The following is a 16,068-nucleotide window of genomic DNA, read 5'->3' as shown; positions in this document are numbered from 1 at the left end:
TCTCACGATACATGGCCCCATCCATCCTCCCATCCTCCATGCTTCACAGTTGGGATGGTGTTCTTGGGGTTGTATTCATCCTTCTTCTTCCTCCAAACGAGTGGAGTTTAGACCAAAAAGCTCTATTTTTGTCTCATCAGACCACATAACCTTCTCCCATTCCTCCTCTGGATCATCCAGATGGTCATTGGCAAACTTCAGACGGGCCTGGACATGCGCTGGCTTGAGCAGGGGGACCTTGCGTGCGCTGCAGGATTTTAATCCATGACGGCGTAGTGTGTTACTAATGGTTTTCTTTGAGACTGTGGTCCCAGCTCTCTTCAGGTCATTGACCAGGTCCTGCCGTGTAGTTCTGGGCTGATCCGTCATCTTCCTCATGATCATTGATGCCCCACGAGGTGAGATCTTGCATGGAGCCCCAGACCGAGGGTGATTGACCATCATCTTGAACTTCTTCCATTTTCTAATAATTGCGCCAACAGTTGTTGCCTTCTCACCAAGTTGCTTGCCTATTGACCTGTAGCCCATCCCAGCCTTGTGCAGGTCTACAATTTTATCCCTGATGTCCTTACACAGCTCTCTGGTCTTGGCCATTGTGGAGAGGTTGGAGTCTGTTTGATTGATTGAGTGTGTGGACAGGTGTCTTTTATACAGGTAACGAGTTCAAACAGGTGCAGTTAATACAGGTAATGAGAGGAGAACAGGAGGGCTTCTTAAAGAAAAACTAACAGGTCTGTGAGAGCCGGAATTCTTACTGGTTGGTAGGTGATCAAATACTTATGTCATGCAATAAAATGCAAATTAATTACATAAAAATTACATGTGATTTTCTGGATGTTTGTTTTAGATTCCGTCTCTCACTGTTGAGGTGTACCTAGGATAAAAATTACAGACCTCTACATGCTTTGTAAGTAGGAAAACCTGCAAAATCGGCAGTGTATCAAATACTTGTTCTCCCCACTGTATATATCTCATATATTTTTTTTTATTGGCCAAAAGCCGGCTATTACTGGCTAACGGAACCCAATAGAAGTAGGAAACTCAACTCTCTTCCTCACACACACACAAACAAACAAGGCTAAGTCACTCTGCAGCCTCTACACAGACACAATCCAGCGTGCAAATGCATGCTAGTGCGCATAATCGCGCTCACGCACAAACCCACCCACACACGAGACAAACATCACAAACAACAAGACCAGCTCTTTTATGTGAATGTGTGAGGCCTACCAGCCTCAGGTTAGAAATGCTGCTGTGTGCATATTATATCAGACAGCACGATGTGGGCAAGATACAACACAGCCGATTCAGCATTTACATAATCAAACGACACACACACACACACACACACACACAGCAGAGACAGCTAGCGTGGCTGATAGTGATTTAGCCAACTACATGACGTGGCTCTAATACAGGAATCTTCAGAAGGTATTTGACACAGACAGGAAGAGGAGGGGAACAGGAGGGGGAGAAACGGAGGGGAGAGGAAGCGAGTGTCCATCCATCCATCCTCAGTGAGTGGCTGTAATCACTTACCATGCACCAGATAAAAAAGTAATCTCCAGTAAGGCGGCTGTTTAATCCACACACATCAGGGTTGAATCTGTGCTTGTTAGGCTAGTTCTCACTGCGAGAGGAAAGGTATCAGAAAGCACTGAGTAAGCCCTTACTAACACAGTACTGAGTCAGCCTCGGACAAGCCAGAATACAAGCCAGAGTGGTACATGCAGCTGTTAAACAGCCTCTCAAATGGCTGCATCACTGTGACTGCCTGAACTGCAGATTGATTCTGGGTTCTGTGGTTTTGGTTGACTGGTAAAGAGTTTAGAAACCACAAGACAGTTGTTTGGCGGGTTATTTTAAATCTATTTGATGCCAGGCCTAATGGTGGCAGCATAGCACAATTTATATTTCTACCTTTTTAAAATGGGGTTAATGGAGTTCTCATAGTATTTTGCTTGGGTCATGGTAGGGGCAATATTACTACACTTGTTGGACTGCCTTGCATGGCTGTTAATTGGCAGGGTGTGTGTCAGCACCAGTCTAGTTGTGCTAAGCTGACAGCTGTGGTAAAACAGATCAACAGGGCAGTGCCCTTTGTGAGCCTGTACTTTAGGGATGTTAGTTAGGGCGGTTCCCAAGGGCTAAGTTCCATATGGTGACACCAGCAGGGTGCAACAGGCCTAGTCTAGGTCTCTGACAGTGACTATGGACACTGGCAAATAACATTAGCATGAAAAAGACTATACATTTACATTTTACATTTTTAGTCATTTAGCAGACGCTCTTCTCCAGAGCGACTTACAGTTAGTGCATACATTATTTTTTATTTTTCATACAGTGTGCATTGTAACAATGCTCGAATAATAGTAATCTTAGTGACTTTTTCGTGTTTAACAATTTGCCCGGCAGCACCTTTGATGCGTGTTTCATATGACAACGTCATATTAGACAATATCTGACAATAACAGGGTGGTGTACATAATAAACTGGCCAGAGTGAACAAACAAGATATTTGGTTTACTTGTCCCAATGCGATACCATGGACATAACTATGTTGTATGATTTAGGGATGTAGCTCAGTTGGTAGAGCATGGCGTTTGCAACACCAGGGTTGTGGGTTCGATTCCCATGGGGGGCCAGTATGAAAAATAAAAATGTATGCACTCACTAACTGTAAGTCGCTCTGGATAAGAGCGTCTGCTAAATGACTAAAATGTAAATGTAAAATGTAAGAATAAGAAAGGGATATAGAAGATTGACTTTATTTAGTGATTTTGACACCTTTTAGAGACTAGTCAACATTTGCTGTTCGGTCACCAATCAAAGCAAAGTAAATAGCCTATTCGCCCGACTCCATGGCTGGCTATATGAAAGCTGAAACACGCAAAATAAAATAAATTAAAAATGTGCCACAAAACAGTAATTAAGTGGATTTCAACTCATCGTTACCACTTACAATACATGGGACGTGTTCACTCACAGGAGATGATGAAGGCGCATCATGCCCTCCCTCCTCCGTGAAAAGAAATTCAACTGCAGCCAACCACAGCACACAAAAATAACACAGGTACGAAGAGGAGGGACAGAAAGCAGACTGACAAATCAGCAGTTTCCAGTTCATCGCTCGTTTGTGACTGACAGGCTTTGTGACTGACATCCTGTTGTTTTTACAGTAATTTACTGGCAGCCAGTTAAATTCTAAAGAAACTTAGGTTTAGAACTACATTACTGTAAACTCCCAGGGAATTTTTGTGCAGTTGATTTCCATGTAAAAGGGCCCATGAGCACCAAGTTTATAGGAGCATGTCAAATTGGGTGTCAAATGAAAGCGAAGAGTAAAACAATGTTTTTAATTAAGGCAAAGTTTGGACACACCTCCTCATTCCAGGTTTTATGTAAAATTTTTACTATTTTCTACATTGTAGAATAATAGTGAAGACATCAAAACTATGAAATAACACCCAAAAAGTGTTAAATCAAAATTTATTTTATATTTGTGATTCTTGAAAGTAGCCACCCTTTACCTTGATGACAGCTTTGTACACTCTTGGCATTCTCTCAACCAGCTTCATGAGGTAGTCACCTGGAATGCATTTCAATTAACAGGTGTGCCTTGTTAAAAGTCAATTTTTGGAATTTCTTTCCTTCTTAATGCGTTTGAGCCAATTAGTTGAGTTGTGACAAGGTAGGGGTGGTATACAGAAGACAGCCCTATTTGGTAAAAGACCAAGTCCATATTATGGCAAGAACAGCTCAAATAAGCAAAGAGAAAATGACAGTCCATCATTACATTAAGACATGAAGGTCTGTCAATCTGGAACATTTCAAGAACTTTGAAAGTTTCTTCAAGTGCAGGCACAAAAAACATCAAGCACTATGATGAAACTGGCTCTCATGAGGACCGCCACAGGAATGGAAGACCCAGAGTTACCTCTGCTGCAGAGGATAAGGTCATTAGAGTTAACTGCACCTCAGATTGCAGCCCAAATAAATGCTTCACAGAGTTCAAGTAACAGACACATATCAACATCAACTGTTCAGAGGAGACTGCGTGAATCAGGCCTTCATGGTCGAATTACTGCAAAGAAAGCACTACTAAAGGACACCAATAAGAAGAAGAGACTTGCTTGGGCCATGAAACAGGAGCAATGGACATTAGACCGGTGGAAATCTGTCCTTTGGTCTGATGAGTCCAAATTTGAGATTTTTGGTTCCAACCGCTGTGTCTTTGTGAGACGCAGAGTAGGTGAACGGATGATCTCTGCATGTGTGGTTCCCACCGTGAAGCATGGAGGAGATGGTGTGGGGGTGCTTTGCTGGTGACACGGTCAGTGGTTTATTTAGAATTCAAGGCACACTTAACCAGCATGGCTACCACAGCATTCTGCAGCGATACGCCATCCCATCTGGTTTGCACTTAGTGGGACAATACAATATTTTCAACAGGACAATGACCCAAAACACACCTCCAGGATGTGTAAGGGCTATTTGACCAAGAAGGAGAGTGATGGAGTGCTGCATCATATGACCTTGGCCTCCCCAATCACCCGACCTCAACCCAATTGAGATGGTTTGGGATTAGTTGGACCGCAGAGTGAAGGAAAAGCAGCTAACAAGTGCTCAGCATATGCGGGAACTTCCTCATGAAGCTGGTTGAGAGAATTCCAAGAGTGTGCAAAGCTGTCATCAAGGCAAAGGGTGGCTACTTTGAAAAATCTGAAATATATTTTTATTTATTTAACACTTTTTTGGTTACTACATGATTCCATATGTGTTATTTCATAGTTTCGATGTCTTCACTATTATTCTACAATGTAGAAAATAGTAAAAATAAAGAAAGATGAGTAGGTGTGTCCAGACTTTTGACTGGTACTGCATACATGTTCAATCCTAAAAATGTGGAATAAGCAAAGGATTTGATTTCTTGTCAAACAAATGGAAAACGGGTCTTAGAAAAAGTCTACCAGAAAGTCTTTAAAAAATGTTTTAGAAATACATCAAACATTATAATGTTGAAGTAAAGACCCCTGCCAACTAATATCAACACATAATAAGTCAGGAAAAAAATATTCTGCCTTGTGTAAGTGTTTTTACTGATATTTTGTTTATGAATTAGTAAGTGATTCAAACTTGAAATTCTGTTACCAAATCGGTAACAGAAGTTCAGATTGTAAAAAAACATGGTAACGGAATTTCTGCTATTGAATTGGCCACAATGCGAAATCATAGTAGTCACAAACTACGGTTGGGTCACCTGCTTCTGTCCTCACCTGCTACTGTTATGTTCAGCTGATAACTGTTTTCTTTCTCTTTTTGTCATCTGGTGGTCAAAACAAGAGTGTGAAAAGTCTGGACTACCCCTCCCTTTCTCTCTCTCTATCTCCAATTAATGTCACCTCTCCCGGCTCTTACACCTACCCATGAGACCACTCTCTTTCCATTTACTGTAACCAGCATCCTCACCCACTGAGCAACACCGGACGTCGATGGACGTTGAAATTTGGTCAGTCTGCCCTGGCCTTGATTTCAACGTCCAGAGCCATCATTTTTTGGTCTGGTCCGACCAGCCTTGATTTCAACTTCCACAGACATCTGGACCGGCCTTCATTTGGCCCAAACATAGACGTCCATGATTGGTTCAGATTTGGTCTGGATCAAATCTGAATGAAGCATAGACGTCTATGTTTCACAAGTTTGGACAGAACAGTACCGTACAGAAGAGCACAGTAGAGTACGGTAAAGAAAAGTATAGTTCAGTACAGTAGAGTAGAATAGTGGAGTACAGTACACAGTTGAGCACACTAGAGTTGAGTACACTATAACGTACTGAAGTATACTCTATTGAACTGAACTCTACTGCTCTGTGCTGTGCTATACTGCACTGGACTCTACTTTGATGTCCAAACTTGTGAAACATAGAAGTCTATGATTGATTCAGATTTGGTCCGGTCCGGACCAACCAAATTTGGTCTTGTTTGGTGGCGGAGCTCATTAAAATAAGCCAGTGTGTAGAATAATACCCAAATATGCAATCTTCCAGTAAATATGTTTCTGTAAAATGTTCTGTGTAAATTGTTAAGAATAGTCCTTACGCATAGAGTTGTATGGTTTGTTGAACTTTGAAATCAATGGTTTTTGTTTGGCATACATTTTAAGTGAAAAATCTGAGTCTCAGCATAATTCCGTTACCTTGGAATTGCCCTACATTAACCTCACAGCCAAAGACAAGTAGATCCCTGACTGACTTTGATAATCACAAGAAGACAGACTTTCGACAAGACAAGTGGGAGTGTTATGGCAATAGACTTTTAAACAGAGAAATTCCCCAGAACTAGCCTTGTCATCACTACAATCACCATAATGTCTGTTGTTCTGTCTGTTTGCAGTGATGAATGTTTGTAGCATTAGGCCTACTAATCCTGCAATACTGTTTGTATTGGGTTTCCACCCAGACCACAGGGACCTATTTATTGCCTTGCTCAACCAGCCCTGTTCTCATCCCCCAGTAAAGAATTGATTCATTCCATAATCCAGACAAAAGCTACAAACACATAAAGCTGCTAGGCCTATGAATACAGGGTACCTAATCCGGCTAGTAGGAAAACAACCCCGTTTGAATAACATTTAGTGCAGAGCTGGAGCAACCAGGCCTTCAGTATTTTAACTGTAAATGAGGCCACATATGTTCTTTAATATAGTTCTCTACTACAGCATAATGATTTGTCCTGATGGCTGTTAAAAAGGTTAGCTGTGAAGTCAGTGAGTTAGGCTGTTGTTTTCTATCTATGAGATTATTATCAGTTATGAAAAACAAATAACAGACCTATAGTAGGTAGGGATGTGCATCTTTCCCTTTCAAGACGATTCGTACATATCACGGATCCCATACAATACGTTTTAGTTTGAAATGATTCGATGCAATCCGGTTTGATTAGACAAATGAATTGATGCGAATCAGTGCACTAACATTTGGTGAATAAACATACATTTCCCATTCTAAATTAAAATCTGCTGCTGATGGAACTCATGAGCTGGGCCTCTCTGAGCTGGGCCTCTCTGAGCTGGGCCTCTCTGAGCTGGGCCTCTCTGAGCTGGATCGGTCTGAGCTGCTGTCTGATGCAGGGGCGCAACTTTGATTTTAGAAGTGGGGGGGAACATCATTATTTTATTTATTTTTGGTCGGATAAACACTCCAAGGGATACTAGTGGGCTTCTCCCACCCCACTATTAGATTAGTAGGAGGCAATGTACGTTTTTATATTTCTCCACCCACTTTTGATCTGAAATCACCATCACCCACTAAAAATGGTTTGAGCTAGTAATGTATAAATATTTATCTTTACAAATTAGCCATGACATAGCCAATGAATATATATAGCACAACTCCTCCCGTTTCGACCATGCAGTGCCGCTTCGCTCGCAAAAGTGATGATGGCTGTCATCATTTTGAAATTATCAACTTGTCCCTGTATATCTAAAAATGACCATATACAGTGGTTGTATAAAGCAAAACTACCAAAACTATCGCTGATGGTGAACCTGATCAAAATAGGACATTTACTATTTTTTCAACAATTGTTTACAGACAGATTATTTCACTTATAATTCACTGTATCACAATTCCAGTGGGTCAGAAGTTTACATACACTAAGTTGACTGTGCCTTTAAACAGCTTAGAAAATTCCAGAAAATTATGTCATGGCTTTAGAAGCTTCTGATAGGCTAATTGACATCATTTGAGTCAATTGGAGGTGTACCTGTGGATGTATTTCTAGGCCTACCTTCAAACTCAGTGCCTCTCTGCTTGACATCACGGGAAAATCAAAAGAAATCAGCCAAGACCTCAGAAAATAAATTGTAGACCTCCACAAGTCTGGTTCATCCTTGGGAGCAATTTCCAAACGCCTGAAGGTACCACGTTCATCTGTACAAACAATAGTACGCAAGTATAAACACCATGGGACCATGCAGCCGTCACACCACTCAGGAAGGAGACGCATTCTGTCTCCTAGAGATGAACGTACTTTGGTGCGAAAAGTGCAAATCAATCCCAGAACAACAGCAAAGGACCTTGTGAAGATGCTGGAGGAAACAGGTACAAATGTATCTATATCCACAGTAAAACGAGTCCAATATCGACATAACCGGGAAAGGCCGCTCAGCAAGGAAGAAGCCACTGCTCCAAAACCGACATAAAAAAGCCAGACTACGGTTTGCAACTGCAGATAGCGATAAAGATCGTACTTTTTGGAGAAATGTCCTCTGGCCTGAAGAAACAAAAATAGAACTGTTTGGCCATAATGACCATCGTCATGTTTGGAGGAAAAAGGGCATAGCCGAAGAACACCATCCCAACCGTGAAGCACGGGGGTGGCAGCATCATGCTGTGGGGGTGCTTTGCTGCAGGAGGGACTGGTGTACTTCACAAAATAGATGGCATCATGAGGAAGGAAAATGATGTGAATATATTGAAGCAACATCTCAAGACATCAGTCAGGAAGTTAAAGCTTGGTCGCAAATGGGTCTTCCAAATGGACAATGACCCCAAGCATACTTCCAAAGTTGTGGCAAAATGGTTTAAGGACAACAAAGTCAAGGTATTGGAGTAGCCATCACAAAGCCCTGATCTCAATCCTATAGAACATTTGTGGGCAGAACTGAAAAAGCGTGTGCGAGCAAGGAGGCCTACAAACCTGACTCAGTTACACCAGCTCTGTCAGGAGGAATGGGCCAGAATTCACCCAACTTATTGTGGGAAGCTTGTGGAAGGCTACCTGAAATGTTTGACCCAAGTTAAACAATTTAAAGGCAATGCTACCAAATACGAATTGAGTGTATGTAAACTTCTGATCCACTGGGAATGTGATGAAAGAAATAAAAGCTGAAATAAATAATTATCTTCTATTATTCTGACATTTCACATTCTTAAAATAAAGTGAGGATCCTAACTGACCTAAGACATAATTTTTACTAGGATTAAATGTCAGGGATTGTGAAAATCTGAGTTTAAATTTATTTGGCTAAGATGTATGTAAACCTCCGACCTCAATTGTAGGTCCAGCGGTTCTCATTTCAGCCTTGTAAAAACAGCCAGCTCATCTCCTTTCCAAGACCCCAACTTTCTTTTGGTTTTCCTATTGGAATAAGGTCACACCAATCATCATAATTGTATTAGCCAATCAGCAGCCTTTTCCCCAGGGACTTAGTGTAATACCCGACCAGGCAGTGCCTCAGGCAGTCTGTAGTTTCCATTCTGATGACCAACCTGTTTTTCTCTCCTGCTTATACTACCTCCTTATTGTGCGTGTAGCTAAGTGCAAAAATCTTGATGTCTTGTTGTTTGGAGCTAAATAGTGTATGTTGTAAATATGTACCATTTGTGTTAAACTTGTTAGCTAGCTAGCTTGCATACTCCCGCTAGCGTTAGTTTTAGCATCCGGAATGCATTACTATTTAGCATGCTTATTAACCATTAGCATTTGTTAGCATTTGTCTGTGGTGCTAGGCTATTTTCGGTTGTAGATCACTCATGCTTATTATGTTGTTTTATAATGTGTAGTTATTTCTACATTGCTCTATTGTTCTTTGTGCATCTATCATCTGTTTGGGTCCACATAGCCTGTTTAGTTGTTGACATGCAAATAGGCATATTTTGCCCATACTGTGCTATAGCCTAAGTTCTCCTCTTTTCTTTACAGAACCACAATTAGTATCAGAGAGAGTGGTGTTGTATGTGTGTGTGTGGATCTTCATTAAACCTTGAACTGGAACTACTGCTTCCTCGTGTTCTGAACGGACACCCTGTGGTGGCTGCTACCGGCCTAAAATCAAGCACCTACATTTTTTATCCCTTTTTATTGGTCCTTCAAATTCATAAACAACCCATATTTTTCAAGCCTCATGCTAAGTCATGATAACAAACACTAAACCGGACATAAGAGATACCACAGGGTACCAAGAACAACGGAACTGACTGTTGTCATCCAAGTATGAACAGTCAGAAACAGAGCACTGGGTATTGCTAGTGAGTAAAAGGACTAGGCTAGTTAAAATGATTTAGGCTATAAATAGCCTATAGGCCCAAGTAGTTTATAAACTGTTCATGAATTATCAGTTTATCAATTCGTCGGGGCATGGATTCTACAAGGTGTCGAAAGCGTTCCACAGGGATGCTGCCCATGTTGACTCCAATGCTTCCCACTGTTGTGTGAAGTTGGCTGATGTCCTTTGGGTGGTGGATCATTCTTGATACATATGGGAAACTGTTGAGCGTGAAAAACTCAGCAGTGTAGCAGTTCTTGACACAAACCTGTGCACCTGGCACCTACTACCATACACCGTTCAAAGGCACTTAAATCTTTTGTCTTGCCCATTCACCCTCTGAATGGCACACATCCACAATCTATGTCTCAATTGTCTCAAGGCTTAAAAATCCTTCATCTACACTGATTGAAGTGGATTTAACAAGTGACATCAATAAGGGATCATAGCTTTCACCTGGATTCACCTGGTCAGTCTATGGCATGGAAAGAGCATGTGTTCTTCATGTTTTGTACACTCAGTGTACATCCAGTTGATTCAAGGCTTTTTCCCTAGGAGTAGCCTATATGCCTGTGTAAACTACAGGTATGTCAAATATAGTAGACAATAGCATAGAGCACGTGTCAAACTCATTCCATGGAGGGCAGAGTGTCTGCAGCTTTTTCTCCTTGTACTTGATTGACGAATTAAGGTCACATTAGTATAGGAACTCCCCTCACCTGGTTGTCTAGGTCTTAATTGAAAGGAAAAACCAGCAGACACTAGGCCAGGGTTTCCCAAACTCTGTCCTTGGGACCCAAAGGGATGCACATTTTGGTTTTTGCCCTAGTACTATACAGCTGATTCAAATAATAAACTAATTATCAAGCTTTGATCATCTGAATCAGCTGTGTATTGTTAGGGCAAAAACCAAAACGTGCACCGAGTTTGGGAAATGCTGCACTAGGCCCTCCATGGAATGAGTTTCACACCCCTGGCATAGAGGAAAGAGGTAAATTAGCTATAAAATGAGTCTACAAAAAAAGCTTGTCAAAAGGTTATCAGTGATCTATTGCAATTATCCAAGTCAACCCACACTGCCAAGTACCTAAACGTTCCTTCTCTCCCCATTTTCTCTACCTCTCCCTCCCTCCCTATAATTCTCTCTCCTCTCTTTCTCTCTCAGTCACCTCTCAGAAGGTCATAATGACAATTAGCTAGATTCTAAACTCACATTCTTAATGTTCTAATAAGATCTTACGATATCGTTGGATACAATTCCCTCCTGTCATTTCCTCATTAAGCATTGTGTAAATCTATTCTCAAATTCATTACTTGTTAAGACACCTAAACTTTACACCTCCTAGTTTCACCTTTAAATGACACCTCTGCTGTTCCTTTGATCGTGCTTATAGAACACAGATTTCCTCTGATGATATCTATCCCCTGCAGTCTCCATTAACTACAAGAGGCAGTCAATTTAGATTCAGGTGAGTTATGATGAAGAAACCAGAATTAGTCTTCTGCCAAGTCATAATTTACAACTGAAGCAGAGGCAGTCTGTTAGAGCAGATTCAGGTATTATTGAGGAATGGCTGAGAATATACCTGGAACTCACAACCCCCTATTACACTCCCACACAGACACATGATAAACAGTCACACACACACACATAGGGTGATGACAACACACGTTTATACAGGAAAAGCCTGAAACCTTCAGACTCAGATTAGAGTATCATCTCATCGCCCCTCGTCTGGCTCTCTTTCCAAACCCCTGACCTGACCTGCCAGCAGCCACACAGCACAACACAGAGACTGGGGGTCCAGTTACTGCCTGTGGAACACAGACACTGGTATTCCTGAACATTAAGGGGGGGTAGTGGGGGGACAGCAAGCTGCATGGACAGGTGGTGTCACACACACAGACAGCTGGTAAAAGACGGATAGGATAACCTGAGACCAGTCGGGCTTTCTGTGAGGAGAGAACAGCGAGCAGGTCTGCCCTGCAGGGGTGAATAGTACAATACTAGCTAGCTGGGTCTGTTGTCCCCTGCCACAGCTGCTCTGCTAGATAGTGAAGTCAGCGCAATGGAACACCTGTATGTTAAAAGCCGTACTCTGATTTAATAGCCTAATTAGTGGGGTTTTAAACTAAGACTAGACAGACAATCACAGCTGTGGTTTGGTTCTCAAATAGACCCAAAATTAGTTGAGGGAAATATATTAAGTGAAAATTGGGCCATGGAAAATGTACAGTAGCAAAGACAGAGGATACAATCACACTAATTAATTAACCCCTTTTCATGGCAACCCATAGCCTAGACATCACACATAAGGCTTTGTCCCAATGACAAAAAGTAAGCCTGTACCATGGCAGTGAAAGCCCACACTATACATGTTATCATATAGATTTTTTCCCTTACTATAGGCCTACATGTCATTCAATATTAATGTTAAGGTGTCTCCATGAACTCATGAAACACTGAGCTGAGTAAAACCTGATATCCAGCTGATTATGAACACCTGAGAGGTAAAATTATCACATGATGTCGTCAGTCTCTGAGAAGAGAGAACATTTTTAAATAGACCCCAATGGACCTAATTGTCAGGGCAACCCAGCACTCCGCTCTCTGTTTCAACAATAATGTGTGATTGTTCTGAGAGAGGTGAGGTGGGATAATGAGTGAAATGATTTTTTAAAAGCCGCTGGAGATATTTTCTCAAGAAATGGAAAGACAAATTATGAAGAAGAGAAGAAAATAAATTACAAAAGGAAAATACTGGAGCTGGTCTAGGCTACTTTGTGTGTGAACCATATCCTCTTTTTCAACAAACTAATAAGGAAAAAGAACATGACCTTGGCTCCCCAAAGAGCATCATCAGTGGTCTGATAGTTAAGGAGAAAAAAGTCTTACCGGGTACATCGTACCACTTTGCCCCGTTGACAATGCCATCCTCGAAAGTCTCGTCGGGGGTATCTGGGCACTTGGGCTCCCCGGTCCTCATGACGGGGTGGTTCTTGGCGTAGGTCAGCGCCAGGTGTTTAAACAGGTTGTCGTCCACAGAGCGGCTGTAGTAACCCTGCATCTTGTGGGAGGCTGAGTCATCAAAGGGGTAGCTGGCCACCACAGTGCCACCATGCAGGTTCCCTGACAGGACAAACCTGGAGGGACACAACAACAACACAATGTATCAGGAGGCAGGGGATATATAGTAGGCCTAGTATCTACAGTCTGTCTGTAGCCTACATCTTATGGTCAAGGGGAAGGGAAAGGGGGGAAACCTTTAACTGAGGCTGAGCTGAAGTACACACACGAGCACGCCCCCATTCACATCGACGGGGCTTTAGTGGAGCGGGTCGATAGCTTCAAGTTCTTGGTGTCCACATCACTAAGGACCTATCAAGGTCCAAACACACCAACACAGTCGTGTGGAGGGCACGGCAACGCCTATTCCCCCTCTGGAGGCTGAAAAGATTTGGCATGAGACCTCAGATCCTCAAAAAGTTCTACAGCTGCACCATCGAGAGCATCCTGACTGGTTGCGTCACCGCTTGGTATGGCAACTGCTCGGCATCCGACCGCAAGGCGCTACTGAGGGTAGTGCGCACGGCCCAGTACATCACTGGGGCCTAGCTCCTTGCCATCCAGGACCTCTAAACCAGGCGTTATCAGAGGAAGGCCCTAAAAATTGGCAAAGACTCCAGCCACCCTAGTCATAGACTGTTCTCTCTACTACCGCATGGCAAGCGGTACCGGAGTGCCAAGTCTAGGTCCAAAAGTCTCCTTAACAGCTTCTACCCCCAAGCCATAAGACTCCTGAACAGCTAATCAAATGGCTACCCAGACTATTTGCATTGACCACCTTATTTATTATAATTTGTTTGCACAGGCTCGATGTACCCTCCTCACTGGACTCTAACCACACATTCACATATCCCACACTGACACTCTAACACACTGTAACATTCCTTCACACGCTCTGTTTATTATCTATGCATAGTCACTTTCCCCTACCTACATGTACATATTACCTCAACTAACCCATACCCCTGCACATTGAATCAGTACCAGTACCCCTTGTATATAGCCTCATTATTGTTATTTTATAGTGGTACTATTATTCCTTTAGTTAACAAATTTTTCTTACTTCCTTTATTTTATATATTTTTTTGCATTGTTGGTTAATGGCTCGTAAGTAAGCATTTCACGGTAAGGTCGACACCTGTTGTATTCGGCGCATGTGACAAATAAAATGTGATTTGATGTGGGCTATTGTGTTCCCATAGATATCACAGTGATTTAATAAAATTAACTATATGCAATAACAGGACATCATTAGATGTTTTTCAACAGCTGTTTGTTCAGTAACAGCTGGAAGAGGAGGTATAGTGTTTATTTTGACAGGTCTTTAGACAAAGGTGGCCAGCCTAAAGTTGTATGGCAGGCTACTTATGTTGGCCTATTGGAGTCTGATGTTGATCGAGGGCATTCCCAACTGTTAGCTGGCAACAGTAAATGGAGAGATCCTTCAGGGGGAGGGAGGGGGTATTTAGGGTCCATGAGGAGGTGCTTCAGAACAATAGGAACAATGATAGATGCAGGCTGCCAGTAAAGTCCTTGGTTGCAGCAGTTATCATTTGCAGTAAGGGATGTCTGTGTAGCCCAGGGTTCTGGAGTGTCGCAGGCACTTCATATTTTTACAACCTGGAAGATGAGGTGTGTGGCGTGTTGAATTTAGGTAATTAGTGAAGTGATCAATTATCTCAGTTGGTCAGGTGTGGTGCCTATGTCTGAACAAAATGATGCAGTACCTGGGCCACTCCAGGAAACGGATTGCCTACCCATGGTGTAGCCCATACATTTGAGCCCCATCTCACCATCTGCATTTGGTTATAAACAATGTAAACTAAACAAACACACATCATGGTGTATGTAGGTCTATGTAAATAGATCAGAGAAATAAATACTTACCTTTTCTCCAGGATCCATTTAATGACAGCTGTAACCTCGGGAATATCCTCTTGTTGGACGTTGATGTTGTCAAACTGGTCAGGAAAACTTCGGTTGAGGTCCATGCCCCTGGCGTTGGAACGACCCCCCGCGTCGCCACTGCAGTCCCCCTCTCTGGACCTCTCGAACCCGTCTGGGTTCATACTGGGCATAATGTAAATATCCGTGCTCGTCACCAACTCCGTGATACGCGGGTCCTCTCCATACCTCGTCAATAGGTAGTCCACAAGGTACACCAATACTTGCCTCGAGATAGTTTCGTCCCCGTGCATGTTCCCCACGTATTTACATTTGGGTTTTCCCGGTACGTCAGCGTTGGGGTCCTTTGTGATTCGCATAACCCACAACTCCCTGCCCTGCACGGACTGGCCTATACTGGACAGGTTGGCAATGTTAGGGTATTTCAGGGCCATGAACTTCAGTAGCCGGGTCATTTCCACATAATTGTAGTATTTTGTATAGTCTTCTACCTCCTCTTTCGCGGCGGTGTTGCTTCTGACAAGCCTCGCCTCGCCGACGCTCAGAGCCGTGATGGGGACAACAACAAAAAGGAGGAAGACGAAAAGTGAGACGCATAGTTTCGACGCTGAATGTCGATGCTCCCGCAAATATGTTGCCATGTTTCCGACTCTCCTACCTCTTCAACATCCACTCTTGTGAAATAAAAAGGTAAACGATGAGGACAAAGCTATCTAGCTAACCCAGACTGTATGCATCCAACTTCCCGTTACGCTTTCATAGGGGCGGGGCTTTGGTTGATGTCACTCTCCTTGAGGAGGAGCCTCTTTTTAAAGTGTTTTGCAGAATATATTATTTGAGAATACAGTACAGTATTTTAGTTCTGTACATTGATATCTGTCAATATTAGCCAGTATTGTAATATAAAAAATGCATTGCAATGCATTGTATAAATATTCATGGAACGTGGTAGGTTGTACATTGCCTTTGTTGTCTCAATATTTCCATAGTCTCAATTTCCCAAACATATTCCTCATACAGAATAGGCTATTAACTACCAAATTGCATTG

At 42.4% G+C, this 16,068-nt stretch overlaps 1 protein-coding gene across 2 annotated transcripts in view; it reads right to left on the bottom strand.

Annotated features, from left to right (window-relative positions):
* LOC121566527 (carboxypeptidase D) overlaps window positions 1-15,805 on the bottom strand; it is a 39,111-nt gene extending 23,306 nt beyond the window's left edge. For both annotated transcript variants that reach the window (XM_041876541.2, XM_041876545.2), the window contains exons 1-2: window positions 15,002-15,805; window positions 12,944-13,191 (exon numbers count right to left, since the gene is read on the bottom strand). In XM_041876541.2, the coding sequence (XP_041732475.2) occupies window positions 12,944-13,191; window positions 15,002-15,660 (907 nt within the window). In that variant the 5' untranslated portion in view covers window positions 15,661-15,805. The remainder of the gene's footprint in view (window positions 1-12,943; window positions 13,192-15,001) is intronic.
* Window positions 15,806-16,068: the final 263 nt, after the last annotated feature.

This window comes from Coregonus clupeaformis, chromosome 5 (genome assembly GCF_020615455.1).
Source record: "Coregonus clupeaformis isolate EN_2021a chromosome 5, ASM2061545v1, whole genome shotgun sequence".
Lineage (NCBI taxonomy): Eukaryota > Metazoa > Chordata > Actinopteri > Salmoniformes > Salmonidae > Coregonus > Coregonus clupeaformis.
The sequence above is the reverse complement of the archived record's forward strand: the minus strand, read 5'-3'. Positions and strand labels throughout refer to the sequence as shown.